General features: G+C 47.6%; 1 protein-coding gene across 1 annotated transcript in view; it reads right to left on the bottom strand.

The window, feature by feature from the left end:
• The window catches only part of LOC111141235 (cyclin-J-like protein), a 53,151-nt gene extending 29,727 nt beyond the window's left edge, over window positions 1-23,424 (bottom strand). Inside the window, exon 1 of the mRNA XM_022493658.1 lies at window positions 23,359-23,424. Coding sequence (XP_022349366.1) covers window positions 23,359-23,424 — 66 coding nt within the window. The remainder of the gene's footprint in view (window positions 1-23,358) is intronic.
• Window positions 23,425-27,591: the final 4,167 nt, after the last annotated feature.

The following is a 27,591-nucleotide window of genomic DNA, read 5'->3' as shown; positions in this document are numbered from 1 at the left end:
CCCAGGCTTTACTTAATCTGCAACAGGTCTGAGACCACAAGACTTTCAATGTATCTTTTTTCTCAACCCTTCATTTTAGGTAATCTCCATGCCCAATGTGGGACTTGAACTCACAACCCGGACATCAAGAGTTGAAAGCTCCACCACCCCAGCCAGCCAGGCTCCCCCATCTTTCTGTTTGTTTAAATAATGGAGATGCCCTTTTATCATCAGTTTAACTTCTTTAAAGGAAAGACTTGACTTGTGTATTATTCATCTTCACTGATGAATTTATGATGAATTTATGAGGCCAACATGGGATTTCAAACCCCCTTAGGGCAGGGTTTGGGTCTGCTTTGGCTCCTCACCATTTTGACACCACCCTGAGGTGACTGGGGAACACTGTCAGGTGCCCAATACCCAGTTGTGGAAGGAATGAAGGCAGGGACGGGGAGAGCTAGGGAGGAATGAGGGACTTAATTATGGTGAGCAGCAAATGCCCTGCGCCTCTCAGTACAAAGGAGCAGTCAGTGGTGACTTCAAGGAGGAGAGATATATCCAGCCAAGATTTGGAAGGATGTCTAGGGACTGACCTGCTGAAGATTCAGGAAAAACAGCACTTGCAAAGCTACACAGGTGTTCTGCCCAGGGAATCCAAAGCACTTGAAACAGAGAGACAGGCAGGGTGTGCCTGGACAGAGCGGGCGGGGATGGTGGGCACAATCCCATCTTATGTGCCCTGCTAAAATATCTAGCCTGTCCTGAGGGCACCAGAGAGCCATGGAAGGGCTCTGAGCAGGGCATTAAGACCGGCAGGATGACTTTGTGTGAAGACCCGGGCCCCTCCAGGACCAGGGCCAGATGGCTGGGAGCAGCAGCCAATGGGGGACCACAGCTCCAACAGCAGTTTCCCTCTCCACCCTCCAGCAGCCCCTACAAGCTTGCAGGCTCTGTGGGTATTTCTTCTCCGCCAAGAGCTCGGAGGCTCCTAACAAGAAGCAACCACACTCACAGGCTGCACAGCCCTCATCAAGGCAGGTCAAAGTCCCAACACATAACAAGGAAGACGTGCAAAGTCCGGACTTCCCTCCCCGCTCAACTCAGCCAAACTTAACAGCTTCTGGACTTTTCTCTTGGATGAATTGGGAGGAGAGAGCTCAGAGCAACACACGTAGGTCTTCCCTCGGTATACTTTCTGGGGAAGGGTCCAGTGGCTTGAGCAGATTCTCAAAGGAACCCATTTGTGCATAAAAGAAAAAGAAAAAGAAAGAGAAAGTTATGGACTTATGGACCTTTGGAACGGGCAACAATACCCATCAAGGGAGTTAGCAGTAGCTGGCGCCAAAAGTGGGTAGGATTCTGAAACCTACAACAGCGGCCCTGGGAGGCTCTTCAACCCACGTCCTGGTTTAAATGCCCTTTCCTGGGGCACCTGGGTGGCTCACTCGGTTAAGCGCCTGCCTTCGGTTCAGGTCATGATCCTGGGGTCCTGGGATCTCTGCTCAGTGGGGACCTGCTCCTCCCTCTCCCTCTGCCTGCCACCCCCCTACCAGCTTGTGCTCTCTCTCTCTGACAGATAACAAAATCTTAAATAAATAAATAAATAAATGTCCTTTCCTAAGAGACGTTTTCTCTGGCCTCTGACCATTCCAAATCAGGTCCCCCTGGTTCTCAGAGCACGCTATTCTTCATGGCCAAATTTTACTTATTTACGTGTCCTCCTGCTAAGCTCTTGCTCCCCAGGATGGGGGCCAGGGCCATCTGGCCTATACCACTGTCCCAGAGTCCGGTGTGTGCCTGGCACCGAGGCAGCTGGTCCAGAACTACGGGCATGAGTATAAAAGGACAGTCAGGAAAAGGCAGGAGGAAACTTAAATGCACGTTACTATGGGAAAGAGGATGATCTGAAAAGGCTACATATTAATAGGATTCCAACTATATGACATTCTGGAAAAGACAAAACTATGGAGAGGGTAAAAAGAGCAGTGGCTGCTGGGGACTGGGGGGGTGGTGACAGACAGAAGAGGCCAAGCACAGACGATTTTCAGGGCAACGAAATGACTCTGTATCCTATTATGATGGCGGACACATGTCATCATATATTTGTCCAAACCCACAGGACGTGCACTGCCAAGACAGAACCCTGAAGCAAACCGGAAACTTTAAGTGACGACACTGTGTCACTGAGCTCAGCGACTGGAACAAAGGTACTAGGTAATGCCTCGTGGGACATGTGGAAGTGGGGGAGGCTGTGCCTGTGGGGGACTGTGGGGTACGGAATACCTCTGTACCCTCTGCTCAGTACCGCTGCAAACCTCACACTGCCCCAAAAAATAGTCTTAAAAAAACAAGAACAAGAATGAATCAGTTATGTACCTCCCTGCACCCAGTCAACTCCTGTCCCCACACACTGGGGAGCAGCCCAGCACAGACTGTGAAGTCGGGCAGCTTGGGGGGGGTCCCAACCCCACTACTGATTAACCTGGTGAGTTCTGAGCCCCAGCGCCGTCATCGGAAAAAATGGGGGTCATGCTGCCACAACTGTAAAGGACATGGCACTTAAGGGCAATCAGCAAGCTTTAGTGGCCTTTTCCTCGAGCTGGGCAATCAAACTTCAGATAAACTGAGCTTATCTGCCTCTGTGAAAAGCTCTTTGGACTCTCAAAGGAACCTGTTTCTGCCGGTGGAACGAAGCTTCCTACCTGAGGGTTTACAGGGGGGCCGGGGGGCCGAAGGGCCTCCACGGGAAAGGAAACCAACCCCCCACCCCAGGTCTTCCAGAGAATCCCGAGCCAAATGCAATTAAGGGCTCTGAGCCTGGGCTTCTGCTGCAGAGAGGGGTGATTCCTTGGGAAACGAACAACAGTGTGGGACGCCAGCGTGCCTCCCCGGTTTAGTTGGAGGGCGCAGCTGATTCCTTCCCTAATGCAATTAGAGGGGGAAAGGTCTTCATTGCAAAGGCTTTGCTTTAAAGATCCGCATTCCTCCCCAAGCACTTTTGACCTAAGGCAGCTTAAGGCCCTGGCCGCCAGCAGCCAGGGTGCATGAAGCCAGCCCCTCCTCTGGAGGGGCCTGGATTCCAGAAACAAAAGAGCAGCCTGCGAGGGGCGGCCTCCAAAGCCCTCCCAGATTAGGCAGGCACTTGGCAGGCGCTCAGCAGCCAGTGTAGGCGGAAAGGGGCAGGAACCCGGCCAGGCAGAATGACCTTCCTCTCAGCAGCGCAGGGGCAACATCTCTGTGGCCAGCAGGAAGTCGGGGGGGGGGGGCACCAATGAAGAAGGGCACCAGGACAGGCAGGGGCTTCCAGAAGCTCCCCCTCCCAAGCCACTGGCCTGTCATCAGCTGAGCCCGACAGGAGAGCACACAGTCCTCCCTATACGGAGAGAGGAGCAGGATGGGACACAGGGCAGGGGACAGTGAGGAGTTCAGGTGCGGGAGGTGGAATCCATCTTTACGAGAAACCCCTTCTGTTACCAAAGCAGTTTATTTTGTTTTTTTTTTTTTTTTAAAGATTTTATTTATTTGACAGAGAGAGATCACAAGTGGGCAGAGAGGCAAGCAGAGAGAGAGAGGAGGAAGCAGGCTCCCCGCGGAGCAGAGAGCCCGATGTGGGACTCGATCCCAGGACCTCTGAGATCATGACCTGAGCCGAAGGCAGAGGCTTAACCCACTGAGCCACCCAGGTGCCCCTATTTTGGTTTTTCAAAATATTAAAATTAAAAAAAAAATTGTAACAAAAGACAAGAAAAAACTATTAGACAACAAAATGTTCACAGCAGTATTCTGGAGGGCTCAGATCTTGTGTGATTTTTATTTCAACACTGGATTCTTAAAAAAACACTTGAAGTACAACAAACTAACAAGCAAACAAACAAACTCAGAGAATAGACTGGTGGTTGCCACAGGTGAGGGGATAGGAGATGGGCAAAATGGGTGAAGATGGTCAAAAGATACAAACTTACAAGTACAAAGTAAATAAATCCTGGGGATGTAATGTGCAGTATGGTTAACTAGAGTTAGTAATACTGATTCATACATCTGAAAGTTGCTGAGAGAGTCAATCTTAAAAGTTCTCATTACAAGATAAAAATGTAACTATGTGAAGTGATGAACACTATACTTATTGTGGTGATCATTTCCCAATATATACAAATATTCGGTCCTTATGTCGTACACCTGAAACTACTATAATGTCAATAAAAAAAGATTTCGAGGATGAAAAGTACAGTATGGGGAATATAGTCAATACACTGTAATAATGTTATATGGTGACAGACAGTAACGATACTTATGATGGTGAGCATAGCTTAATGCATAGAACTATCCAATGACTGTGTTGTACAAGCTGGAACTAATAGAACGCTGTATGTCCACCAAACCTTAAAAACAAATTTAAAAATAACTTCCAAAAAAACCGACTGAAATTAAAAAAAAAAAAAACACACAAAAAAACCATTCAATGTGTAACCAGTTTGAATTTCAATGACTGTGTTTCCAATTTGAAAAGAAAAAGAGGCAGGGACTAGATACCTACTGTACTAAGGCCCCACTCAAAATGTATCCCCAAGGATTCCCTGGCAATCCCACATCATAACTGTGAGAAAGTCAGCCCTTTCATAAGACCATGCCCCGCGCCAGCACTGTGCTAACTAGCCCACTTCGTCCACACAAGACGCAAGATCCCACCCAAATCTAACCCACAAGCAGTGATCTTTCGTTTTCTTTCCTCTTTACTAGTTATAAATTATATATTCACCAACAAATTTCCAAAAGTAGAAAAAAGTAACCAATATCACTTCTGATCCCTCGTGCAGAGAAGTCCCGTTAAGTTTTACACGGATTCTTCAGATGTTTTCTCCGTGCAAACGTCCACAAAAGGGGATCATAATCTACAAGGGTATCCCAATTTCCCTTCAAGACAGCCCCGGAAACCATGTTTTCAGCGGCTGCCTAGCGTTTTATCACTGTAAGGTTGTGTCGTGACTTCACCAGAACCCCCTTCTGGACGTTTGGGCCATTTCTCCTCCTTGCAGTGTCTGTGCTGGTCACTTATCAGACAGGTCTTCCCCGACCTCCCTCCCACGCCACAGCAGCCTGTCTTCCCACACCGCGCAGTGGCTGTCAAGCAAGGGGTCTGCTCGCTTATTAACTGTCCTCTTCCCTCCATCCTGCAGAATGTGACGTCTGGGAGAGAGAGGGAGTCACTTTTCCCTCCATGTCCTGGCTGTGCCCCTGGTACTTGGTACACAGCAAGTGCTAATGAGTGTCTGCTGAATGAGCGAATGAATGTTTGAATGAATGAATGAATGGACAGAGAGTGTTTCATGATGAACACAGGAGTGACCTCAGCCAACACCAGCTGGGGGAATGCTTTTTCTGCCTGTGATGCCATCCCTGCCTTGCCACAGTTTCCCTTATACAGCCCTGCATCCTCCACTGGGGTAACGAATGAGGGAGAGGCGGGGACTGCTGTGACACAGGACACTTCTGTGACTAGGGGCACCATTCTGGGGGAAAGGTAGCTGGTACATGTCCAGAAAAGGCTGAGTCCTTTAATAAGCACTCTGCTTGCTGAAGAAGAGCTCTGTCTGCGGGTTGCAAAGCAGGAGGATTATCTGAGAGGGACAGCGCTCCGAGAAAGGCCATGGACAAGTGAATCACAAGGCCTACAAATCCCAAACTGGGATGCACACAGAGGGAGCAGGGTTGCCTGGACAGGCTTCTGAAGATTCCAGGCACAGATCTCGCCGCCATTGCTCTCCCCTCCCCCACAGAGGCACTGATCTTGGCAGAGGTGGCAAACATTCTACACCTGGGCTAGGCTCAAATGCGCCTGGGAGAACGGGTGAGGCCAGGCTGAAGTGTAGTTAGTTAAACAGGCCCCCAGCACACAGCCAGGACAGCCGGGCAGGGACCCTGGCCTGTCATTGCTGCAGGACAGATGGGGGAGAAAAGTCAGCCTGTGTTCTTCACACACAGGCTCTGGCAGCATTCTGAGGCTAACCTCAGAGAAGTTTGAAGGTCACATGCGCTATAAATGTTCAGCCAGTCACCCCTGGTTTCTCCTATTAAGGGAGAAGGGAAGTCTTCATTTTAACCCTTGGTGTCTTGCACTGAGTTGTTTCTAAATGCCTTATGGTTTTACTTCTCATTATTAACCTACTCTTCCTTTGGATCTCAGCTCAAAAGTCACCTCTGAAAAGTACATCCTAGTCATGCCCCTGTCAGATATTCCCCAAGCATCTAGAACTTTTCCCCACCCAATCATCCCCATCCCAGACACTTTTAGTGTCTTTCTTTACTCTTCGACTGTAATTACCATGAGGAAAGGGATGGTTTCATCTTGTTCAGCTCTGTGACCTCAATACTTGACATAAAAAAGACACTTAGTAATTAACAGAACATTCAAATTTGGACAAAGGCAAATATTTGAAATGAAAAGGTAAGTAAAAATTATTTGTTCCTGATCTTAGCTTGAAAGAAACGATCATAATGTGCAATTTCAAATACTGAGGAAGACCAGAGAGGTGGTATAAGAACCTGGGGATGCTGAATTCTAGGAGAAAGCAAGCTCTGTCCTTGCCTTGGGGTGGTGTGTGCCTCAGTCTACCCAACAGCAGCAGAGGGTGAACACAGAGGAAGCAGGTAGTGTTTTACAGGGGAATGGGAACTTCAAGAATGGTAAATTATGCACTCTGCACTCAGTCATTTCCAAGGCAATGTTTCCTAATGTGTGTTCCATCACATCCCAGACCCAAGGTTCACTCCCTGAAGAACAGAGATCTGTGGGCCACACTTTATACTGCATACTACTTTGTTCCTTCCTACAAGGGATCATTTATTACCTTACTAGAAGCCCTGAAACACTTGTTTGGGAAAAAACTTGAACACAGTTTTAGGACACTCTCAATTAAATCTGGCTACCCACAGATCTTCCTTACCACCATTCCTTTTGGGGTGCAGGGAGAGTAACAACAACCCAGAGAGCTTGGGAACTCCCAGAGTTCTGGGAGATGGTGCTTCAGGATGCTGGCAGCTGGGCATGGGTGTGCTAGGGAAATTAAACCCCAATGCATCTGCAAGGTGAGACTCCAGAGAAAATTCCTGGCTCAACTCCCAATCAGTTGATGATGCTAAGCCGACAGATTTACTGAAAAGCTCGCTGAGATCAAAAACCACTGCTTCTCCCCACAGAATTGCCCTGGTAAGAATTTCCACAAAGCCATGGTATTAGGAGCCTAGGACCAGCACAAGAGGCTACAGATGCCACCAGGCAGCCAAGGGCTGAGTGCCCTGCCCCATGTCTAGGGACTTGGGTCCAAATTAAATGCCGCCCCCAACCCGCCAACTTCCCCACCGCATATATTATGTACACATATCTTTTCTATATATTCTATAGAAACTCAACTCTCAATCCTCCTTGGAAAGCAACAACTGATTCTTCCTTGGAAATCATCTCCTATTGGGTAGACTGAGGCACATGCCACCCCAAGGCAAGGATAGAGCTTTCTCTTTCCCCTAGAATTCAGTATCCCCAGGCTTTTGTACCTCCTCTCTGGTCTTCACAAGTATCTGGAATCACCCATCGTGATGAACAGTTCTAGACAAGCTTCCATTTTATATACATGTGTTGCACACGTCATCTCAAATACATATGTATCTCATTTGCCAGATACTGTGTCCCATGCATTCAGTCCTCTCATCCTCCAACAAGCTCACAAGGTGGGGATTCTCCGCATCCTGGTATTCCAGACATGGACAGCTCAGAGAGGCTATGGAACTTGCTTAAGGTCGTAAGTGATGGCTCTGAATCTGGTCTTTTGACTCCATGCTTGTAACACGGTTTTGTGGCTTCCAAAGTAATGTTATCTTCAACCAATTACAAAACATCTCATTACTACAGAAATTTTAGAAAACATATATATGAATACAAAGAAAATTAGATTCACCAGCAATCGCAGCACTGAGAGGTAAGCATGAGCACATACACAGAGCTGGTTCTCTACAGACACACATGCCACCACTTCTCTCGCTCATTGTGCTCTCGCCCTACAGACAACTGTTACTCCTGGGCTCTCCATCCTGGCACTCACCCTGTTGAGGTGCGCCCAGTTAGCGGTACCACCACCAGGATCGGTCGGGGACCCAGAAAACCGGGGCCACCCTGCAGGTTAGCGGCAAAGCTTGGACTGGGACATCAGAGGAACTGGCCGGGGACCTGGCGTGTGATGCTGTGTTGAGTGTGACCACCACTTCATAAATGGCCCAAGATGCAGCGCGGGGCTGAGCTGCTTTCCCACACCAGCCACCGAGGGAAAACCACACGGGTCTCCTCTGTGCTTCCCGCCATGCTTGTCTCAGTGCCGCCAACTGCTGCCTCCCTAGGGAGGCTGGGCCTCCAGGCACGGGGCCAGCTGGTTGGGAAACAGCTTGAGGGATCGCGTCTGCCTGAGAACAAAGAGTAGCAAGACATGAAGAAACACCATGTGTAACCAAGGTGACCAACAGGAAGTGGAGACTTGCAAATTGAAAGGGAAAAAGAAAGGGGAGGGGGGTAGGTTGGTTCTTCAGAGGCCTCAGGAGCGCACGCCACTGACCTAGAAGGCCCTGTGAGGCCCGAGGCTCACCTTCCTTCCCCTATCCACCCCAATTGCTTCATAAAGCCCTAGGAGGTATTTTCGGTAAAAAACCAACATCTCTTCGAGAAAACCATTTCAACACTCTCGGGAGGGTGGCTTGCGGCACATGGAGCCCACAATGCCAGTGACATTCCCTCCTGCTGACCCCTGGTCTGTAGCATACCTCCAGCGGACAGAAAGGTCACCACAAGCCACCGCATGGATCACAGGCCCCCTGAATTCAGGAGAGGGCCAGCTCCAGACACACCTTATTCCCAGAAGCCAGAGCCTCTGCCCTCCAGAGCACATTCGATGACAGGCCCCGAGACAGTGGCTGGGTATCCAGCCATGGCCAAACACAGGTGCACCTGCCTCTCCGCAGTCCCTTTCCCACTCTGCTCCCCGCCAAAGACCTCCCAACACTTCCACAGACAACACTCATGGCCTTTTATAAAACGTCCCCCAAGTTCTTCACTTCGGCAGCTTCCTGATATGACCACATCCCTCACACCTTCTCAACTGGGGGTGCCCCTCATTCTCCCACACCCTCCTTTATTTAGGTGCATGGGTGGTTCTCTGCAATAGGTCCAACCCTGGATCGATCTTCCCTCCTGGGTCCCCATTTCTAAGTGGTGGCCTCAATAGCTCGTCACATGACACTTTCAGGTCCCTTCCTCAATTTTCAGATTCCTTCTAATGGCTCCTCCAGCACCCTGACCCAACTATGCAGCCCAAAACAGGTCAGGAGGGTAAGCATGACCACGACCCCTGAGTCTCTCCAGGTGGGACTCCATTCCCTTGCTGACCTACCGTCCAGGATTTTTGCCACTGTGGTCAGCTGATCACAGGCGCTGGACCCTTCTGAGAATTCACAGAAAAATGAAGGCTTCCCCCTGTACTGAGTTGGATAATGTCTCCCCAAAATCCCTATCTACCCACAACCTCAGAATGTGACCTTTTTTGGGAAAAAGGGTCTTTACAGATGTGACCAAGTTACAACAAGGTTATACTAGATTAGGGTGGGCTCGTAACCAATGACTGGTGTCCTCATGAGAACAGAAAATGGAGACACACAGACATACAGAGGAAAGACTGGGCAGAGACAGATGCAGGAGGAAGACCAGGTGAAGACAGAGACCAAGAATGGACAAACGCAGTGACAAGCCAAGGAGCACCAAGAGGCAAGGAAGGATCCTCCCCGAGAACCTCTGGTAGGAGCACAACCCTGCAGACACCTTGATTTTGAACTTCTAGCCTCCAGAACTGTGAGAGAATAAAATTCTACTGCTTTCGGCCACCCAGCCTGAGGCATTCCTAGTGGTCTAGTGCATTCCCCATTTCCAGACTTACCGTTGTCTCAGACTTCCTGGGGACACAGCTGGACGCCCACTTGGGCTCTACATGCGCTTCGCGTGAGGCTGATGCTTGACTACAAGCTCCGTGAAGGTAGAGAACATGGCTGTGTTCACCACTTCTATTCCCAGGAGATGGCACCGCTTGGCATGTCAACAGCTTTTAAACAATGTATGTTGAATCCAAGAATGAACACAAGGTAGGCAGAGGGAGAAGCAGGCTTTCTGCTGAGCAGGGAGCCCAATGTGGGGCTTGACCCGAGGACCCCGGGATCATGACCTGAGCTGAAGGCAGACACTTATGCTACTGAGCCACCCAGGTGTCCCAACTGGTCTTTTTTTAAAGCAACATTAATAATCAATGAGAGAATGTGCACTAAGCATTTAACAGCATCTGGCCTATCACAGGCACCCAAAACACATCAACTCCCTTAACTAAATGAAGTCTTTAAAGAGGAAACCGAAATTAGCACATGCTAGGAGGAGCTTTCTTTTCTTTTCTTTTTTTTTTTTTTTTAAAGAATTTATTTCTTTATTTGACAGACAGAGATCACAAGTAGGCAGAGAGGCAGGCAGAGAGAGAGAGAGAGAGAGGAGGAAGCAGGCTCTCTGCTGAGCAGAGAGCTGGATGTGGGGATCTATCCCAGGACCCTGGGATCATGACCTGAGCGGAAGGCAGAGGCTTTAACCCACTGAGCCACCCAGGTGCCCCCAGAGGAGGAGCTTTCCAAGAACCATGTTCACTGTGAAAAAAGCCAATCAGGCTCAGCGATGGAAAAATACTTTGTTCCAACTAGTAAGAAACTTGAAACCATTCCCTTCTTTTGTTAACTGGTCCTTTGACTCTATTTCCTAAAACTCTCAAGTCTCCCCACTTCCTGCCCTAGCGCAGATGCCATTTCTTTGGCTCATCACCAACACAGGTCTCCAAGGCCAAGGCCATTTCCCAGTGATCTAGCACTCCCCTCCTCCTAGCACTCTGAGCACTCACGGGATACATATGCACATCTGGAAGCCCCACCTCCCCAGAGCCAAAGCTTCTGGCCTCTCCCCTCCCCTCCCCTACTCACTAGACTGCCCTTCGCAGGTCACCGAGTGGCCATCACACATTGCCCTGGGCTCTGGGAGATGAACTTCCTCCACACCTCCCTCCGCCTAGCAAGCTTCTGCTTATTCTTTGAACCCAGCCCAAACCGCACCTCCTCTTTGAAGCTTTTCACACATCTCTAGGCAACGAGGTGTCACCATCTGTACAGCCGTTAACAAGGTGAGCTCTGGAGCCAGGCTGCGTGCCTTCCAATACCGGCTCTGCCATCTTCTTAGCTGTATGGCCTTAGGTAAGTCATTTATCTACACTTAAGGATGTCTCAGCTGTAAAAAGGGGATAATTATAGTACATCCTAGAGGGGGCTGTTGAGGACTTGGGTTGTGGAAGGGAATATTTGTCAAGCAAGCACCCATAAATGCACGGTAATGTGGACTATCGTTACACTACTGTTGGGGGTCCCCAGGACATGGCTGAGTCTACACTACCCTGGCAGAGACTCCCATAGGTCTACAGGCTGTATTTGGGGCTCAGTAAATGCTGAATAAAGAGGCTGTCTGCCAATGAAGTCATGGAGATGGCCCAAGGAAATCAGCCAGAATTCTGCCTTCCCCAGACTCATGGTCTAGAAAGGTTACCTGTGGCCCCTAGGCTTTCTCCCTTCTCACCAGAGTGCTAAAATCCCTTCCTCCCCAAATAGGCCTCCAGGGAGGTTCCTGACACCTAGGAAGATGTCCCTAGTGGCCTGACAAAAATGCCCCCCAGAAACCACTTCATGGCCAATCCCATGCAAAATGAACCCTGAAGAGTTAAGGGATAATGGAGTATGATGCCTACAACTCAGTTCTTTTTTTTTTTTTTTAAGATTTTATTTATTTATTTGACAGAGATCACAAGGAGGCAGAGAGGCAGGCAGAGAGAGAGGGGGAAGCAGACTCCCTGCTGAGCAGAGAGCCCGACTCGGGGCTCGATCCCTGGACCCTGAGATCATGACTTGAGCCGAAGGCAGAGAACCCACTGAGCCACCCAGGTGCCCCATGCAACTCGGTTCTAGAAGAAAAAATGAGTAAAGATGGAAGGAGAGAAGGGTAAGGCGAACATGTTAAATAAAATGTTCACAATTTTTGTACCATGCTGGCAACTTTTCTGTAAGTCTGATATTATTTCAAAACAGAAAGTGAACTCCAAAGGAGATACTAACAAGAGATATCAACTCAGAGCCAAGGGCTTTAGGCCACTAACTCCCACATTCTCAGATCGCTTGAGGGGAAGTTCACATTACACCATCACTGACTTCAAGGCTGGCTGCCATTCTCCCACCATCCTAAGTCAGACTCCGGACAGCACGTCCATGGTTTTAAAGTCCCAGCTCTCCCACTTAAGAGGGAAACCCTGGCTGAGCATTTAAGCTCTGAGGCCCCTTCTCTACCAGCAGGATGGAGTTACTGGGAGCCATGCTACCCACCCCATAAGCCTGTTTCAACAGCGAAGTCCAGGAAGGCAATGTGTAGGCTGTAGGGCACAGACTCCAGATAAGCATCCATGACGTGCAGCAGTCACTCTGCTTGGAACTGAAGAGACACAGCCCCAGAATGCCCTGACGGGCCTGTCCTTTATGGGGGGAAGCCGGTTCAAATCAAATATTCCCCTTAAGAACTGTGTAATTACAAACCATGCTGAGCGATGAAGGAATAACACGGGGCGGTCTGAGAATGTAACAAGGGGCCCAGGCCCAACCTTGTCCGGGAGTCAGGGAAGGCTTCTCTGAGGAAGTGTTGTTTGAGCCGACAGCCTGACAACAAGCAGGCTACAGCATACTAAAATCCCACAAAAGTAGGAAAGTATAGGAAACAAACTGTGAACCGTGAACTCAAGTTAAATGATACCATGAGGAAGTAACAGGCCAAATCAAAGGTAGGGGCCTTTTATCAGAACAAATGACCTGGCTTCTCCAAAAGTCAACATTATAGGAAAAAAAATGTTTTTAAGGGACTTGGGCAGGGAGGGTGGGCAGGGAGGCCATCAGCAAATAAAAAACTTAGGAGTAATTAAAAAAAAAATTCTTTATTTATTGGTGGGGGGCAGAGGGAGAGGGAATCCCAAGTAGATCCATCACCGAATGCAGAGCCCAATGTGAGGCTTGATCCCATGACCCCAAGATTATGACCTGAGCCAAAATCAAGAGTCAGACACTCAACAAACTGAGCCACCCCGGCACCCCAAGAGTAATTTTTTTAAGAAATGTAATATGTGGACCTTATCTGGATAATGTTTTGAATAAACCAATGATAAAAGCCATTTTTGAGACCCGTGGAGAAGGTAAATATGGACCAGACAATAATAGATTATCAGTGAACTGTCATTGATTTTTTTAGGTGTGATAATGGCATGGTTGCTACATTTTAAAAAAGTCTGTTACCAGATATTTATGGGTAAACTGACATGCTGTCTGGAGAACAGATGAAACAAGTACTAAGCTTGGTGGAGGGTACATGGGGATTCATTTTACTATGTTCTCTACTTTTGTGTATCTTTAAAAATCTCTATCATAAAAAATTAAAACAGAGGGACACTCCAGAGTCAGACATGCTCTGAGTTGTCTGGGTTTTTCACAATGATCAGAAAACCAGCAGTCATTATGTGCCAAGCTGTCTTCCATAATGTCACATCTAATGGGTCCCCAATATTTTAGTGTATTAGACAAATCACAGTAAAACCAATTCCTTTCTGATGGGCATTTAGGTTTTTTCCAACTTTTCCTTACAGTCACTGAATCTAGTTCCCGATGCTTCTCTTTTAATGACCCTCCCCTCCCATCCTTGTTGCCTCAGCCCACACACCCAAGTCACTGCACAGTCATTTCTGGATTGGATAGCTCATGGTACCAGTGTGGATGTCTCTATCCCAAAGAATGCCCAGCCTCTGGCTCTGCCTGCTCCTGTGACCTCCAAGAGAGCCAATCCTCAGGACAATGCAAATTTGGCCTGAAGAAGGATTCAATTTCTAAGGAACTGCCCCTTGGGGGTCAGTGGCACCACACACGGAGCGGTCTAAGAAGGAGCACGGGGAGTTTTCCAGCCAAGGTAGGAGATGACCTCAACAGCCCTCACCCAGACTGACATGTGTCCCAGGCTGGTTCCCTGCTGCAGATGGGGCTCCCCAGGTCCTGGGAATATCTATTTAGAGTTCCCGTCCCACTCCCCTCCAGCCTCCAGAGCTTCCTCCACTCTGGGTTCCCATTCCTTTCAAACACAGCCAGGAGACACCCTCTGACCTATCCAAAGGGCACTGATTTTTTTTTTTTTTTTTTTTTTTTTAAATAAAAGCCAATACCTAGGTCTCGCAAAGCTGCTGGGAAGCAGGCACTCTCTCACACCATTGGTGGAAGTGCAAACAGACACAATCTTTCAGGAATTTTATTAACTGGTAATGTGCAAAGTTCTTAACATTTTACCCTGTCACCAACAATTTCATTTTAGGAATTTATTCCCAAGACCATACCCACAGACAGACTAGGATCACCACCACGGTGCAATTTATAATCAAATGGTACACTAGGCGTGCCTCAAAGACTTGTTGTGTTATACACATAAACAAACGGAGTATTACTCAGCAGGAAAAAAATAAACTCCTAACAGACACAACAACAGGGATGAATCTCAGATACATTATGCAAAATAGAAAAAGGCAGACAGGAAAGAGTCCATGCGAGTAACTACATTTACATGAAACTCCAGGAAAGACAAATATGGTCCACAAACAGCAGACCACTGCCTGGGACTGGAGAGCAGGATGGAGAGTGACTGACTGAGAAGGAGCACAGTGGAGCTTTCCAGGTTGATGGCAATGCTCTGTCTCTTTTGGTAATGCTCTGTATCTTTTTTTTTTTTTTTTAAGGATTTTTTTTAAAAAAGATTTTATTTGTTTATTTGACAGAGAGAGAGAGATCACAAGTAGGTAGAGAGGCAGGCAGAGATAGAGAGGAGAAGCAAGCTCCCTGCTGAGAAGAGAGCCCGATGCAGGGCTTGATCCCAGAACCCTGAGACCATGACCTGAGCCGAAGGCAGAGGCTTAACCCACAGAGCCACCCAGGCGCCCCTTTAAGGATTTTCTTTTCAAGTTTATTTATTTAAACAATCTTTATAGCTAATGTAGGGCTCGAACTCATGACCCAGAGATCAAGAACCACATGCTCTACCAACTGAGCCAGCTAGGTGCTCTGGCACTGTTCTGTATCTTGAATATGGTGGTAGTTACATGACTGCATACATTTACCCAAACTCACCGTGCACTGTAAACTGAATGCACTCTTAAGATCTGTACATCTTACTGTAGACTGTAACTCAGTTTTAACTCAAAATGAGTAATAACTCCACCTAAATATCCAAGAAGGAGATGAGCCAACCAAATCCCAGTGTATCCACACAATAAAACACGATGCATGACATCATAGAAAAATAGTTAATGACATAAAAAGTTATTTAATGTATACAGTTAAGAGAGAAAAAAATTAAGTTCTAGAAATATAATATACAATGGCTTATTTTTAAAGATTTTATTTATTTATTTGAAAGAGAGAGAGAGAAATCATGAGCAGGGGGGAGGGACAGAGGGAGAAGCAGGCTCCCCTCTGAGCAGAGAGCCAGGTGGAGGGCTCGATCCCAGGACCCTGGGATCATGACCTGAGCGAAGGCAGACGTTTAATTGACTGAGCCACTCGGGCACCCTACAGCGGCATTTTGTAAGATGAAATATATATATTTAGATTAAAAATGACCAAAAAGAAATATCTCAGCCATTTATTCAATAAAAATTTACTAGTATCTACTATATAACTGGGCAGAAAAGACAGAAAAAAAATCCCTCCTCATCATGGAGATTCTGTTCACTGGTTTCACAGATAATATTTGAATTATTACAAAACATACATTAAAAAATCAAATGGTACAAGAAAGTGTAAATTTTACTACACCTGTGTTAGAACACACACACACACACACACACACACGTGTTCTTGTTTATGCAGAGAATAACTCTGGAAGGATTCACAAGAAGCTGGGATCAGTGGTACTTTTTAGAAAGGGAGACCAGGGCAATGGAACAGGGTGGAAAGAAGCCTATTCACTATCTACCCCCTTTTCTTTTTTCAAGATTTTATTTGAGAGAGGGAGTGTGTGTGTGTGTGAGAGAGAGAGAGAGAGAGAGAGAGCATGAGTAGGGGGAGGGGAGTGGGAGAGAAAAGCAGACTCCCTGCTGAGCAGGGAGGAAGGTCAATCCCAGGACCCCAGGATCATGACCTGAGCCCAGGGCAGTCGCTCAACACACGACTGAGCCACCCAAGCGCCCCACTACCTACCCTTTTATGTAGCTTAATTTTTGTTACCATGTTCTCATATTACTTATTCTAAATAAGCGCAATCACTTGTTTCTACTTGTTTTGCTAGCGTCCAATAACCAGGAATTGGGTACAGAAGAATGATACAGAAATGTGGGCATGATATACTGTGAAATGAACAGAGTGTTTAGAGACAAGCTTTTTCCCACTTTCACCAAAAAAACAAAACACAGAAAACAAAATAAAATGTATGATGATGACATCCACACAAAGGAAGAGAAGAACCTAACCCAAAGTTTCAACAGAGATTACTTCCAAGTGCTGGGACTGGACAAGGAATTTGACTTTTTTCTGCTTGCTTTTATTTGTTTTTGCAGTCTCCTAAACAAACAAGCAAAAAAACCCCACCCCACTTTGTGTGTGTGTGTGTGTGTACACGGTTTAATAACTTTAAAAAAACAAAAAGAGAGAAAACTGCAGACCCACAGTGTCACCTCTCTGCCAGGTGCTCAGATATACGAGAGAATCGTTGGCTGCGCTCGCTTTACCCAAGGGGGTGTGTGGTTTAGGAAGACAAAGAACAAGTCAAGGGCAGAGGCACAGGGCCAGCTCAAAGCCTTAAATGTCCTCCCTCACTTGGCACAGGCTTCCCCAGTCAGCTGGGGCACCTGCCAACCCCTGCCCCACCCCAAAATCCATGAGGCCCCAAAGGCTGACCGACTATGCCCATATTCATGTATTTTCTCTGGGACACCTGGGAGACAGGTGGGGCAGGGATCACACCATCCTGACAGGCAGGTGAAAGGAAGGCTCCAAAACAATGTGTTTCTTCCTCAGGTAAGGTGCAGTGAGACCAAGCCTCAGGTGAGTGTTGTGGGCCCACTGAGCACACCATTTCCCAATCTGTCTTCCATCCCCTCTATACAACCCAGGGGTGGGGGAGGGGGGGAAGCCCAATCACCCTTGTTAACAGTGCTGCAGGGAAGTCTGCTTATACTAAAAGCCTCACCTCGCCCTCCAGGAAGTGGCCCTAAGGGCCAACAGCTTAGGATCTCCCTTGAAGACCACAACCGTAGGCAGCCCTGTCAGTAGGTAAGGGTTTATCCAAACCAGCCAATGGGGTGTGACAGGCTTAAATGACACATTTCTGGAACTAAGCTGGGCAGACACATCTTGTGGCCTGTGTCAAGAGCATTTTCATATTGGTAGATCCAGTCTGGGCTCATGATTTGGGAAGAACTCACCCCTGCATGTGCAGAAGCCCCAAAGGAGGGGAGGGGAATAGAAAAACCAGTGAGGGCGTGACCCAGTCAAACTGTGGAGCAGGGACGTGGATCAACACTTTCTATGAAAAGTCAAATGTCGGCCTTGCAGTGGGGAAATTTAAGGAATTTAGGGAAAAGAGTGAGTGGAAAAAAAAAAAAACAAAAACCACGGACACTGGAAGAGATACATTAAAGGATGTGAAGCTTTAGAAGCCACTAGAAAACGGTGTGGCTTTAACCCAGGGGCAGGGGAGCTGGGGTGAGATTTTCCCACCTCCAGCTGTCAGAGTTCAGGTCAGAGAAGCCCTGGAGGCATCCCTCCCCTGCCCTGACAAGTCAGAACACCATCATGTCCACCCCAGGGACACTCAACAGCAGAGGCCAAACCGCTTCAAGGTGAGAAGTGTCACCCACAGGTGAGGTGCCAGGACCAAATAAGGAAGGTCCTGGCTGGGCAATCAGCCCTTCCAAGGCCCAGAGCAAGGCCAGAGCCCGGGACTGCTAGCTTCTCCGCATGGTTGAAAGAAAACCCAACGTGGAGAGTCATCGTCACACCAACTGAAACCCAAAGCCTACGGTGCCATGGATGGCAGAGCCTGGATGGTCTTGTGCCACGGATTTCCAATCTTTGTTAAAATGGATGATTTTGCAATTGAATTTATGTACAAGCTCTGATACAATGATCTGTTTGCTCTCAACAATTACTCACACCCTCTGAGTCTGGTAGTTTCCCATCTGTAAAACAAGGTCAATGCCAGCGCTAGGGGTCAATGCTTGGGGAGCAGAGCGCGCCCGGCACACCGCCGGAAACAGTGAGTGCTCAACAGACAGTAGCCGCCAAGATTATCATCACTAAACATCATTTTTGTTGATGGTTTATAGGAAGAGCTTTGTATAAATTCAGTCACAGATCAGTAAAAATGTCCTCTATCAGTCTACCGGCTCACGAAATGTGTCTCGGACAGGTAAAGTTCTCTAAGTATACAATGAGGCAAGCTTCAGGAAGTAGGCTGACTGCAGGTCTGGGGCAGGCCAAGAAGACCCCCAAGATATCATATGACCCCGACCCTAGGAGGTGAAAAGGATGGAGGGAGCCTCTGGCACACAGGTTCCCCAGGGTCCCGAAGATAAAGCTATGAGATCATGCCAGGTAGGGCTTGTCCACATGGCTTTGGGAGGGTGGGGGTCTTAAATTTTAAACTTAAGGTGGGTTCCTCTTTTTGGGGAAACAAGAAAAGGTGGTTCTCAGTTTTTTCTGTTTTTTGTTTTTCAATATTTTATTCGAGAGAGCGAGCAAGAGCAAGAAACCACAAGCAGGGGAGAGCAGTAGGCTCCCTGCTGGGCAGGGAACCCGATGTAAGGCTTGATCCCAGGACCCCGGGATCATGACCTGAGCCAAAGGCAGATGCTTAACTGACTGAGCCACCCAGGCGCCCCAGGTTTTAATGGGCTCTCAGCTTTAATCTGAATACTCATGGGGATATACACCTGGTTACAGGGAAACATCACCAACAGCCTCACTGTCACCACTGGCCTGGTGAGGATCTGTTCCCCTCCTCGTGCTCACTGAAGTTCAAGGGCACAGGTGTTACAAGAAAGAAACCTGACCACCACCGCCACCCCCACCCCAGTACCGGCTGGCAGCCCGACCCCCAGCAGGAAGTAGCTGGAGAAAGGAGTTCTAGGTCGGTTCCAGCAGAAGCAATAGAGCCAGGAAGGATGATGAAGGGAGCAATTAAAGGCTGAGCATGGGAATAAAATAGCTGGAGAGGGAGACATTTCTCCAGAGGGATGTGGGTGGGAGGAGGGTTCCATTCTACCCCACATGGTCAGGATGCTTTAGGCTAACTGCTTAGATTTTGCTGATGGTGTCTAGCTGCTGGGTCCCAAGGACATGACTTTTGGCAAACTGATGGCTTTCCCAGCCTCAACCCCCTGCCACTCAAAAGCCCAATGGGATAATGATGCCTTTCTTAATAAGGATTACCTGTCACACTTGTGAAGCCTTCTGAGGGTGGTCACAAACCCCAAGTCTTACTCTGACCACACACTACGTGAAAGCGATGATCCATTTCACATTCAGCTTCACATTTAACAATCATTAAGTGGAAAGGCACAATGCCTGTCATGTGACATATCTCCCAAGTTCTCAGGTCCTCACTCACTCCTAACATGCCTATAAAATATCCCAAAGGAGGGGCGCCTGGGTGGTTCAGTCATTAAGCATCTGCCTTCAGCTCAAGTCATGGTCCCAGCGTCCTGGGATCGAGCCCCACATCAGGCTGTTTGCTCTGCGGGAAGCCTGCTTCTCCCTCTCTCACTCCTCCTGCTTGTGTTCCCTCTCTCACTCTGCCTGTCTCTCTAACAAATAAATAAATAAAATATTAAAAAAAAAAAAATCCCAAAGGAGATTCATTCTTCTTGCCACTCTGCTCAGATCAAGGAGACTCTATTCTGGATACTGACACCTGGCACTCAACAAGACAGACACAGGCCAATGCCTGCAGAACATACATTCTAGTGTAGGGGAGAAGATAATCAACAGAAAATAAATCCAGGTACTGGCAAATATTATAAAGGAAAGAAAACAGGATGATCTGATGGAGAGACACAGAGAACAGTAAAAGAGGAATACAGACTTCAAGTACAGGGAACAGCCAGTGCAAAGGCCCGGAGACACCGAATAAGCTTGACTCATTCAAGGAAGAGAAAGGAGGTCAGTATGGGAAGGAGTGGGAGACAAGGTCGGAGAGCGGGCCAGGGCCCAACTGTGTCAGGTATTACAGGCAGAGGTCACTGTGAGTACAACGGGATGACACTGGAGGTCTTTAAGCAGGGAACCGACACGATCTAAGTTCTGGTGGTAGTGGGGAGAATGGACAATGGGGGCCAAGTTCCAAGTTTTGAGAAGTTAAACAAGTGGCTCAGAGTCTGACCATGGTAACTAGTTCGCATCCAATACCACAGTTCATTTCCACAGTATCACATTTTGCACACGATAGTACAATGTTATTCTGGAATTGCACATCTGACAAAGTGGGGCTCCCATTATCTCTGTGATCAGCCTTGCTTCCTACATCAATCAGGGAGCAGAACCGCTCCTGGTTCAATGACTGACAATTCAACAGCACACGAGCAAATGTGTTTTATGTTCACCTGGCAACATGTGACAAACAACGAGGGTCGACTAAGTGCAAGACACTTGCGAAGTTGTCCTACAGCGTTAGAAATGTATTACTGGAATAGATGCCTACCAAAAAATTACTCTGGGGAAAATTAAAGGCCAGCCCTCATTCCTTAAGAAAGGTGAGAGGTTGGTGTGGGTTCCCCCTAGTCCTCACTTTTCTCTGCAAACTCTCCATAAAGCCAAATTGTCTCAAGGGGCATCTGTTTCTTTGAGCAGAGAGAAGAAATAAAGGAGAAAAATAGTTAATATATTGGGGAGGTAGGACACCATAGCCAAAGGAACATGGGATTTGGCCTTAAAAGACCCCGGGCATCAACCCCTGGGTGAGGTTTCTATTTCTAACCTGTAAAATCTGGACATACGTGTCCTCCCTGAGGTGGGAAGCCCGTAAGAAATTACCACAGCACCGCGGTGTGGCTGAGGCACAATTAACAGGGGACTGTCTGCCCCGCTCCTCTGAGCAGCTGGAAGGCTCGTATAAAAGATGGGGGGTTCTCAGGTAACTGAGCTAGCTCAGTTTATGCTGCTCGCAGAAAGCCTTCCTGCATCAAAGGGACAAATCATGAACAGTCATTGCTCCCAAGATCTGAGCAGAACTGACTATACTCAAGCCTATGAGAAACAAGGAAGCCCAGTTTCCACGACAGTTCTCACTACTTCACTTAGCCACCAGCTCTGGGAAAGAACCAAGACTAGACTGCCTGGTACACCAACGGCTATCCCAGCTTTCTACCTAACCACCAAGACCTGGGTTCCTTCTCCAGATGACCAGAATGGGCTGTACCCTGGTCATTCTGTTCTCCCAGAAGAGGACCAAAGGAAGCAGAAAAGAACTACAGCCTGGGGAACCAATGTCAGACAGAGGTAGATTAATAGGTACAGGAAAAAAATTAATAATAATAATAATGGAAAACAGCCACTCCCTCCTTGAGGGAAAAAAACCCTCAACAGCTGGTGACTTTTTTTTTTTTTTTAAGATTTTATTTATTTATTTGACAGAGAGATCACAACCAGGCAGAGAGGCAGGCAGAGAGAGAGGGGGAAGCAGGCTCCCTGCTGAGCAGAGAACCCCAGGTAGGGCTCCATCCCAGGACCCTGAGATCATGACCTGAGCCGAAGGCAGAGGCTTAACCCACTGAGCCACCCAGGTGCCCCAACAGCTGGTAACTTTTTAAGCAGAACTCCATAGACAATGGATACAAATGCACTGGTTGTGGGACCTGTCTGTGTAGGGACCCAGGTACCCCACAAGGAAGACCTCTCCCTCCCTATGTTGGGCTGAATAGTATCTACCCATGTCCCCAAATTCATGTCCACCTACAATCTCTGTAGGTGGTCCTATTTGGAAAGAGGGTCTTTTCAGACGTAATTAAGATGAGGTCTTACTGGATTAAAGTAGACCCTATTCCAATGAGTGGTGTTCTTATAAGGAGAGAAAACAGACAGACACATAGAACGACCTGTGACAACCAAACTCACTGGAATGACGCATCTGCAAGCCAAGAACTCCAAGGATTAGAATGGCCCTGCCAACACCTTGATTTTGGATTTCTAGACTCCAGAACTGTGAGAGAACACATTTCCGTTGTTTTAAGTCCCCTTGTCACAGCAGCCCTAGAAAACCAATACACAAGGGGCACCTGCGTGGCTCAGGTCATGATCTCAGGGTCCTACAATCGAGCCCCACATCAGGTTCCCTGTTCACTGGGGAGTCTGCCTTTCCCTCTCCCCCCTGCTCATGGGCGCGCGCTCTCTCTCTGTCAAATAGATAAATAAAATCTTAAAAAAGAAAGAAAACCAATACACTCCTCTATTTCACACCTGTTTCCCAAACCACCCTTCCCAGTCTCAGCCCAGAAGCAGGAGGCAAGACACACAGGCCATGCCACCAACCCTGGAAGTTCTACCTTCACCATGCCCATCAGCACTTCTCCCTTTAAGGTGAGGGGAGTGAATGTAGGGATTACATTTCAGCTGCCCCCAGAGGCAAACTGGCAGAGGGAGGGGAGTGTTTGTTTTCTCCCCACATCCTCCCAGTTTTGCAACCTCTCTTTTAGACTAGTGTTTCTTAAATTTTATTCAGTCCCATCCCAGAGATTTTTTTTTTTTTGAGGGGGGCGTAACTATATATATCACGTACTTTCATTTACCTATCATTTCTTTACATCGAGTTACAACTTTTTCTATCTTAAACTGCTGTATCTTTACAATCAATGGGAATCATTATAATCTAGCCTATGCAGAACTTGCTAGATATACATTTTAAAATTTCACATTAAAATAAATACACAATCTTTTTTTTTAAACGTACTGTTTAAAATTACCTCAGCTGTCAATACTATGGGAAACGCAGTTTAATGACTATCTCCGTTGAGCCGTCTGGGTTCTTAATAAGTAAGACCAGTTAAAGCTCTCCCAACCTCGAATGTCTCCCCCCACGACACTCCGGGAGAAGGGGAAGGGCAGGACCAAGGCAAGGCATCGGGAGTTTGAGCACCTACGCGGGACGACGTGAGAACATCGAATCGAGACCCCATTAGATGCCCAGCCCCACGACCGCGGCGGGGAGGAACTGACCTTCTCGCGCAGGGTGCAGTGGACGTCCGAGGCGACGCGCCCTTCCCACCACGGCTCATCCATCATCGGGTTTGCAGCGCAGCGATCCGACGCTACCGGGCCCTTAGGGCGCACCCTGCGTGGACACGGCAACTCGAGCAGCCGCAGCACGCCCCCTTCCCCGGCTCCGACCCCCGGCACCCCTACCCTAGCTCGTCCCCGGCTGGGGCCCGAACGGGCGCCCATTCCTGCCCCGCTCGGCGGAGCTGGTGGTCGCCTCCGGTCCCGGCGAGGGTACGGTGCCCCTTTGCCCTCTGCTCGCGGGAGCCGGAGCGACCTGGAGCTGTGCAACAACTGGCAGAATTTTTATCTTCCTTTTTGCAAAAGTTGCAGGGAAAGTTGTGGGCTCCGGTAGGTCGCCCGAGGCTGGAGCTCCGGCAGCGGCCACCGGCTCGCCGTCCCCCACTCCTCCCCCGCCGCCCAGCCTTTGTCCTGCTCCCACATCCTGCCCTAGAGCCGGGGCGAAACTCACGCATCCCTCTTCGGCCGTGGGGGGCTGCGGGCGCCAGGCCCCTATCAGGGCCGAGCCGGCGGTGCCCTCGGGTGCCTGCACGCGTCTGGGCGGACAAGCGGGGCGCTCCACACTCTCCGCCGCCGCTTCCGCAGCCCCGCTCGCCCCCGCCGCCGCCGCGCCCCTGTGTGCGCTCGGGTCCCGCCGCGGCTCGCAGCCTCCCGGCCGCCGGGGGCCTCCCTCCCTCGCTGGGGGAATTGGGGGCCGGGCGTCGCGCATGCGCCGCCGGCCCGCACCCCCGCGGGGCGGGGGGCTGGGAATTGGAGTCCTTTCTTTCGCCAGGGCTGGTTCTGCTTCCTGCCCGCCCTCCTCCCCCGCCTGGGTGGAAAGCTTCCTCTCACCTTCGGGGAGTCTCTGGGTGGCCTCCCGGGCGCCTCGTGGGCTTGCACGCGGAGCGCAGGGACCGTAGCGCCACCTGCGCGCACCACGCGTGAAACGCGCGGGCAGGATGCCCCCAGAAAGTTCTGTCTCCCGCGTGCTCCGCTGTAGCCAACCTTACGTTAGGTTTCACCTGTTTTTTCTTTCTCTCTGTTGTTGTTGTTGTTTCCAAACTTGTCCTGCTATCGGGAGGTAGATTTCCAAACGGACAGTTCCCACGAAAGCTCGAGAAAAGCCACTCTTGGTTATCCACGAGTCCTTAATTCTAAAGGAGATCAGTATACCAACTGGTATTTATCATGTTCCTGCAGAGTGTAGATCTCGTCTTAGGTTAGAGGAAAACCTGTCTTTTGGAAGGGTACGGTGGATGGAAAGCATTGTCATTTTAATCCAGCTGATTGTTTTCGGAAGGGCACTCCCTCGTATCAGCTGATCTATTGGCTCCTCTGTGAGCTGTCCTGTTGGCTGACTTTTTTGTGTGTGTGATACTTTTGGAGAGTCACAGATGTGTTTCAAATCCACCTACAAAGTGGATGTTTTTTGCCAAGTTCCTCACACACTCTGAGGCTGGGAACTTTTTTGTGTAAAATGGGAATAAAAATTGCACCAGCCTGCTGGAGATAATGTATTATCACATAAGATAATTCTTGTAAAAGGATAATGGCCATGACAAGTATAAAAACAACAACAACAACAATAAATAGCCATGCCTAAAGAACCTTTAGTTTTTGACTGATTTCCTGCAAGCACATAACCCACCTGGAAAAAAATTTTTTTATTATTTTTTAAAGATTTTATTCATTTATTTGCCAGAGAGAGAGAGAGAGAGAACAGGCAGACAGAGTGGCAGCAGAGGCAGAGGGAGAAGCAGGCTCCCTGCCGAGCAAGGAGCCCAATGGGGGACTCAATCCCAGGACGCTGGGATCATGACCTGAGCCGAAGGCAGCGGCTTAACCAACTGAGCCACCCAGGGGTCCCTGGAAAAAAATTTTTAAGTCAGCTTTGATAAGCTTCAACTGGAGCTTAAAGAGCAGTTTTAATGTAATACATATATTTATTGTAGTATAATATATGTAATATATATGTGTGTATGTGTATATATATACATATATGTGTATGTATATATATGATATATATATACTCTTGTAAAAATATAAAATACCTAGGAATAAACTTACTGTTAAGTGCAGGCTCTTAATGAAATTAGAAAAGTTGAAACATGATAAGAAAGGTTTGGAGAAATAGAAGGAAGTGAAAATACCGACTTTACTCAAATTAACTTTTTTTTTTTTTTTTAAAGTGGGCTCCGTGCCCAGCGTGAGGCCACCCTGGGCCTTGAACTCAGAGCCCTGAGTTGAAGGCCTGAGCTGAAATCAAGAGTCTGATGGTCAACTAACTGAGCCACTCAGACGCCCCTCAAGTTAGTTTTTTTAATAAAATTCTAATGATTACAGATAGATAGTGGGGAGTGAGGGAGGACATATAACACTTTTTCTAACACTCAAAGGGAAGAATATCTGTGAGGAAAAACTAAGAAGGGAGGCTAGACCTGCATTACCAAATCTTAGAGCATATTGCCAAGCTGCAATTGTAATAGTGTGGTGTTGGTAAAACAATGGGCAGGTAAGCATCAGTGGAATAATTGAAGTCAAGATGCGTATATAAGATATTTAAGTATCATCCTTAGGATAAGTGTGGCATTTCACTTTTGTGGGGAAAAGGATAAATTCTTCAATAAATTAGGCTGGGGAAATTAGTAACTATAGAGATTTATTTAAACCATCTCCAAAGTAAATAGAAGAACCTGTCAAATGACTAAAAAAATTTAATGACAAGTTTGATGTCCTTTATTCAAGGGAAGACAGTCCATGGAGGGGGGGGAATACAGTGCCTCACCAGCAGCGGAATTGTCTTCCAAAGGGATTTGGGGCAAGAGCAAGTTTTCCAGGATGTTAGAAAAGGCAATGGGGATTTCCTTAGAAGGCTAGCCGGTCCTATTTTCTAAGGTAAGGTAAACTAGCTAAAGCTAATTTGGAGATTCGTGACTGGTGTATGTTAGGTTTCCCTGCCAGGTGTTTCCGGAAGAGTGCAGTCTGACTTAGGTTTGGGTTTGTGATGTGGAACAGGTCACTAGGGTGGCCTCCATTTTATGGGTCCCTACCTATAAATTAGCTTTATCAAGCCCATAGAACTACAAGCAAACAACAACAAAATCACAAGACAATTAAGAGAAAACATAGGTGAATTATTTCAGAGGAGAAAGCCTAGATACAAAGCACAGGAAGAAACCAAAGGATGAGTATATATATTTGAATGAGTGTGCAAGACTTAGACATGTCGAGTATCACTGAAAAGGCAAATGACAAATTGGAGAAAATGTTTTTAACAAATGTGACTTAAGTTTGTCTTACTACTTGGACCTCTTGTAAATCAGTACTACATAAAACACTAACACCAAAATTCAGAAATGGATGAACAGGCATGCCGTGAAAGAAGAAATTCAAATGGATTAGTATCATTTTGAAAATGTTCATACTCACTAGCAAAGACATTACAAAAGAATTTTTTTAGGGGCTCCTGGGTAACTCAGTTGGTTAAGCATCTGCCTTCGGCTCAGGTTATGATCCTAGGGTCCTGGGATGGAGCCCACATTGGGCGTTCTGCTCAGCAGAGAATCTGCTTCTCCCTCCCTCTGCCTCTTCCCTAGCTTGTGCGCACTCACTCTCTCTCTCTCTCAAATAAATAAATAAAAACTTAAAAAAAATTTTTTTTAGAAACAGTGTGGTACTTCCTTGTTGAGGATTTTTTAAAACACAACATGTAAATTTGACAAATGTAAGTGTTGTTGGGAATATAAATTAACACCCTCTTACTAAAAGATAAAACTCAAAAAAATTTAAATGTATCCTTTATTCCACTTCTGGAAATTTATTTTAATAATTAATTTAAAGATTGTATTTATTTGACTGATAGAGAAGTGGGGGAGTAGCAGGCAGAGGGAGAACCAGGCTCCCCGCCGTGCAAGTAGTCCAATGCAGGACTCTATCTCAGGACTGTGGGATCATGACCTGAGCTGAAGGAGAAGCTTGACCAACTGAGCCACCCAGGCATCCCTGGAAATTTATTTAAAAAGAAAGAAGCAGATGAGTACAAAGGCTTCTTTACAGGGAGTTTTATCACAATTTTTTCTATTGTACCAAACTGTTAGAACAGGGACTGGTTAAACACATACGCAAAAGAAACTGAAGAATATCCCTAAAAATATTAACTGTAATCAGAGTGGTGGGATTGTAGGAAATTTTCTT

Source organism: Enhydra lutris, unplaced genomic scaffold (genome assembly GCF_002288905.1).
Source record: "Enhydra lutris kenyoni isolate GAN:26980312 unplaced genomic scaffold, ASM228890v2 scaffoldscaffold5, whole genome shotgun sequence".
In the NCBI taxonomy this organism is placed as follows: domain Eukaryota; kingdom Metazoa; phylum Chordata; class Mammalia; order Carnivora; family Mustelidae; genus Enhydra; species Enhydra lutris.
The sequence above is the reverse complement of the archived record's forward strand: the minus strand, read 5'-3'. Positions and strand labels throughout refer to the sequence as shown.